Here is a 6,000-nt window from a genome sequence, read left to right on the forward strand (position 1 = left end):
GGTAAAATAAGATTAACAATAATACAAATAGGTAAATAAAATAAAACAAAGGATCAAAGATTAGTTTTTGCATTTCTTTATTGATAGTTGAAGTGAAGATGGACTGGAAAGAGGGTGAGAAAGCTACCATGTTTACCCAGGGGTAACTGGACTAAGCTCAATAACTTGTTTACAGCCAGGCCCTGCTCATAGAACATTTCATGGTAGGGGTTCAATGCCTTGTCCAATGGCACTTCAGCGGTGGTCATTTTAACGTGCCGGTCCGGGATACGAACTAGCGACCTTCCGATATCACGACCGCTTCCGCAAACCGTTCGGCCACCGCTGAGAAGGGGAGAGACAAAGGCCCCGCCATGAACCGGACTCGAACCCGCGGGCTGTCAGACAGAGCCTTATATATGTGGCATGCGCCTGGCAGCGGGCGCCCAGAGCAAGTGAATGTTCTGATTGTTCTTCTTCAGCGCAGGGCAGCCCCCCCCCCCACCACCCTGCCCTTCTTTGCCCTGTTTCCTCTGTGATCAAATAAATCCAATAGCAGTAAGTGTAGACAAGCAGAGACGAGCGGCTCGATGAATGTCGCCTACTGTTCTCCTACCAGCAGGCCGACGTGGGGTGTGAGTAGATATATGGATTAGCATGCCACAGCATGGGGCCCAGCGACTGGTACAGAGACTCATCATCATCATCATTTATCAACCACGGTCGACATCATGGATTTGCACAATGCCACGCCAGACTTCCCGGTCCTTCATTGCCATTACATCCTCAGTTCCTGCTTATATAGGCCAGTCAATCTAAGATTTGGCCCAAAATAAATTGCAATAGTGATCGTTCAAGGTTTTCTTTGGGTTTATTTTTTGGGGGGTTTTGTATGACCCTTAGGGTCATCCAAATAACATATTAAAAATGTATGTATAAACATTTGTTGGATCATGGTAAATTCAGGGGCTTGAAAGTTGGGGTACCATTAAAAACCTATCTATGGCAAAAATGTCTAATTTTAATTATGCTTTAACCCATTTTAGACGGGAAACCCCTTTTGGTGTTTTAAGCATTATGTTACACATTTAGCTATTGGAAAATAGCTACGAGCTTGTAGATCTGCAATTTTTGCTATTTTTTAACTGATATCTTTGCTTCCGGGGGGCCAAATACAGATAATTCTGGGGGACCTTGACATGAAATAGTTTGAGAGCCACTGACATGGAAACATGAGGTTTTTCCAGAAAGCTGTCATGATTTAGAAGTCATTTGTAGAATCAGTTCTCAGGTCTAAATGTGTCAAAACTATAGGGTTATTCGTGATCTGAATCCATTGCAATCATTAGTTTTGCACGAAAAACACTCCTTGGGGTAAAAATGGCCATAGCCGTCGTATCACAAATGTGATGAGGTCATTTGGAAACATTTGGGCAAGTGGCTATGGCCAATTGTTTTGGGCCTGATGTCTGTTCCTTTATCTCAGACCATCACTTTTGCACCTTTTGAATGTGTAATATTATATGATTGCACCATTATGATGTGCTGGAGATACAGTAGGTCCGACCCAACAGTATCTCGAGCACATCATAATGGTGCAATCATATACACGCCACAGAGACAGGGGGGAGGTCACCCACTGGGTAGCGTGACCTCCCCTGTGCCCGTGGTGTACGTGGTGATGATTCTTATGGATGGAGCCATTTGCACAGAAACTGTGTTTTCTCAGGGGAGAGAGGCGCAATTCTCTCTCCTGTGCAATTTGATGTCGGAAAACACCACAGGACTTGAGCTAGAATGTTCCCTATCGGTATATCTCATTCATCTAGCGGTGAGTGAGGAGCTGCGGCCGGGACACATGCGGTGAGCATATAGGTCACGATCTGCCAGCAATTTAGCCCATTCAGGACGGAACCCCCTTTTGTGTTAAGAAGCATTATGTTACATTATAGATATTAACCATTTTGACCTGAGATCAGATTCTAAAAATGTCTTCTACATCTTGACAGTTTTCTGAAAAAGCTTGTTTCTTTTTTTTTAACTTACATTTGTATTAGTTTTACAGGACAGACAAAAAACTTACAGTACACAACAACACCACACACATACAAAGCAAAGAAAAAAGAAAAAAGAACAGAAAAAGAAAAAAGAAAAGGACATCGACATTGCATTTCAAAATTGTTACATAAATGTATCTAGGCATTTACTATTGACTCTCATTCCCCCATACTCTTAAATATTGTCCATTTATACCATTTGTCGTCCCTTTTCTCTTCCTGTAGTCTCAGACGGTGTGTTATAAAAATCTGCATAGATTTTTCCAAGAGAATTCCCTCCATATCCGTGAATTGGTAGTTGATTGGTGCATACTCCACATATGTGTCCAATCTTTTTCTGTAATTTCTATGTTTAGTTCTGCTTTCCCATTTATTTTTTAATGTATTCCGTTGACTGCCACTCATCAGAGTTGTATATATTGCTGATATAATTCGAATCTTATTCCCCTTGTATATATTTTTTAATGATTTGGACAATACCATTCACTTCTATGGAGGGCCTCCCTTTGACTTCCTTAGTGTAATAATCCTTAGTTGTAAATACCTGAAGAAATCATGTTTATCCAACATGTATTTAACACTCAAATCTGTGAAACTCTCCAATGCACCATTCCTCTATTACTCCATATTTTAAATTCCTTATCATACCCTGCAGGTTTAAATGAGAAAAAGCTTGTTTCTATGTCAGTCGTCTTACTCTTTTTCAAAAATAGCAGACCTACAAGCTCGTAGTGCGCCACTCGCGCTGAAGCTAAAGCTAATTACTTGCCTCGTTAGAATGGGGGAAAATCTGACTTTAGTAGGGTCATGGGAATTATGATTCCTCCATTACTATACATTCCCTTGGGGGGGGGGGGGGGTGGGGACCCAACTAAGCTAGCACTCAAATCATTGATCCTCCTCTTGTTTACCACTTAAAAAGCCCTATTTTATACTTTGGCTGTTTGTAAATTGCGATCTGAGCTTGTGTGTGACATGCCAAAATAGGGGAAGCCAGGTTAATGTAGGGTTAAAGCAGATAAAGTGCACAGGTCTCCACCAGGGCAGGTCAGGTTGTGGCCTCCTGGTGGCGCTATAATAGGCCAATGTGAAAAGGGTGCCATTTCTTCTTACGCCTTGGATGGCAATTGGATGATTTGAGGCATTTTGTCCAAAAATGTGTTTTGCAAAAACACCTGTTGGTGGCGCTATAACAGGTCAATGTGAAAAGGGGTGGGATATATTCCTCAGCCTAGTAGGAAAGTCACGTCAGTAATATTGCACGCTGCGTTCATGGTTTGACGCTTTTTTCCCCCTTCAAAACGGGCCAATCCTGCAAACTTTGAAAGCCAATGTTATCCAATTAGGATGGAATATGAAATAATTGGACAGATCCGGCTTGAACACATACTATAGAGATAGTGTGTAACAATTTGCAGGATTTTTGGACAGAATCTGGAGGAGTAATATCAGAAATGTGTTTTCAAAAGTCGGGCCTCCTGGTGGCGCTATAACAGGCCTTTCTGGAAAATTTGGGGCAGAGGTTCATCGTTGGCATCCAGGGGAGTGTGTGTGCAAAATTTGGCGTCGACTGGGTTAACGGTGCCGGAGATTAGCTGTTCCACAGTACCAGACTGTCAGAGTATCTCCTCACCATGCACTTCGGCCCTGGTGGAGACAATGATGTTTTAGCTAACATAGCCTTGACAAAATGATTCACCGACGCTCCTAGCTAGTCCTCTAGCTCACTGGTTTCAAAAGTGGGGTTCGGGGACCCCCAGGGGTCCTTGAGGGAGTTCCAGGGGGTCCCCAGCTAAATGACCCTTATGGTCTGTAACTCAGAGAGTGTACAAATGGAACCAAACCGAGTAATGGACCCAAACGGGTCCATTTGGTTCAATTTGTACACTCTTAGAGTTAAATTAACATTGATTTTACAAAATGAATTGGGGGTCCCAGAGATAGAAATGCCATTAAATGGGGCTCCGTAAAATAATGTAACCCTCTAAAACCTGGGGTCCTTGAAATTAAACGGGTTGAGAATCACTGCCAGAGACGTAAAACGTCCTTGAGCGAGTTCCAGGGGGTCCCCAGCTGCCCCAGCTAAATGATAGTTGGGAATCAAATGGACCCTTATGGGTCTGTAACTCAGAGTGTACAAATGGAACCAAATGGACCCTTATGGGTCTGTAACTCAGAGAGTGTACAAATGGAACCAAATGGACCCTTATGGGTCTGTAAACTCAGAGAGTGTACAAATGGAACCAAATGGACCCTTATGGGTCTGTAAACTCAGAGAGTGTACAAATGGAACCAAATAGGACCCTTATGGGTTTGTAACTCAGAGAGTGTACAAATGGAACCAAATTAACCCTAATGGGTCTGTAACTCAGAGAGTGTACAAATGGAACCAAATGGACCTTATGGGTTTGTAACTCAGAGAGTGTACAAATGGAACCAAATTAACCCTAATGGGTCCATTGGATTTTAAATTAACATAGATTTTACAATATAAATTGGGTCCCCAGAGATAGAATGCCATTAATGGGGGACCATAGCCTAATTAAGTTCAAACCGGTGGCCCTTGAATGAAAATGGTTGAAAATCACTGCTAGAGCTGTAAAAAATCTTCTCTTATGGGGGGGTCCTTGGCATATATTTTCAAATGGGGGGTCTGCAGGCTAATGAGTATCATTTAGGGGTCCTTGACATGAAAAAGTTTGAGAACCGCTGCTAGCTCTAGCTTGGTAATAATGGCAAGTGCTTCGCTCTAATATGAAGTAATCCTTTTATGCAGTCAATATCTGGGTCAGCTCACTCACAGAGCACACAGGGACAGGAGCCTGCCTGTTATCACACACAATAGCAGCCACAGCAGCATCTAGTGGGTGAACGGTTGAACTGCAGCAGTGCTTCCAGTTATAAGGGAGGTTATAGGTGGTCTTACTCACGGGCCATGTGTTGAATTATCTTTTTGTGACTCATTTCAAAATTTTCCTGCGTTCCACAGGGAGAGCAGTGAGCTTATGAGAAGGGATGTGGTTAATATATCATGACTGTAAAACCTATGGATCATTACATGACATGTCAGAACAGGTCAGCTCCATATATGGAGATCTAAGGGTTTGAGGTCAGATGTAGAGTTGCTGGCCGGCTCCATAGATGCAGATCTAGGTGATGATCCAGTCTTCTCCATGTATGGCTATCCAGGGTTTGATGAGGTCAGTGTCGTGATCTTCATATATGGAGATGGCCATATATGGTGGTGTGGCGTGTCACGAGGCCGCGGCGTGATGCATGGAGATCTAAGGGTCTCCATGATGTCACGTGATGTCACGAGGCGTGACCATATATGGAGACATGATGTCACGAGGCGTGACCATATACGGAGACGTGACGGACGAACAGACGGACGGATGGATGAGAGATGCAGGTATTCATAGTAAATGATGTACAAGACACTAAAAGATATGTGATTGTCTGTCCCTCTACAGGTGAACTGCATCCTAGAGGCTTTCGGACACGCCAAGACCCAGAGGAATAACAACTCCAGTCGCTTCATCAAACTCCTGACCATGCAGTACTGTGAAAAGAGGACGGACACTGCTCAGAGGTAAATGCATGCATCTCCTATCTATGACACTATGACGAAAAGTGTTCGTCGACTACCTTTTTTCAACAGACGGAAAACTAAATGGAAACTAAGCTATGATGACTAAGACTAAATATGTCAAACAATTTAGTCAAGAAATAAAAACTAGACTAAAATGGTAGGAAGGGACTAGTAGACAAGAGATCCAGTATAAGTCATTTTACACTTGGTTGCAAGCTGAAAATAGCTGATCTACAAACTCACAAATTGTGTGCTTGTAGATCGGCTATTTTCAGTGTAAAATCAGCCATTACGACGGCACCAAGGCCCGCCAAAATACATTTTAGTCGACTAAAACTAAAGTAACACTAAAACATTCCAGGTGACTAAAAT

General features: G+C 42.8%; 1 protein-coding gene across 1 annotated transcript in view; it reads left to right on the forward strand.

Annotated features, from left to right (window-relative positions):
- The window catches only part of myo16 (myosin XVI), a gene marked incomplete at both ends in the record, with an annotated part of 120,000 nt that overhangs the window by 72,180 nt on the left and 41,820 nt on the right, over positions 1-6,000 (forward strand). Inside the window, 2 exon segments of the mRNA XM_083776781.1 lie at positions 5,510-5,611; positions 5,613-5,628. Of these exon segments, the coding sequence (XP_083632907.1) occupies positions 5,510-5,611; positions 5,613-5,628 (118 nt within the window).

The sequence above is a fragment of the Protomyctophum parallelum genome (assembly GCF_964188405.1).
Source record: "Protomyctophum parallelum genome assembly, chromosome: 11".
NCBI lineage: Eukaryota > Metazoa > Chordata > Actinopteri > Myctophiformes > Myctophidae > Protomyctophum > Protomyctophum parallelum.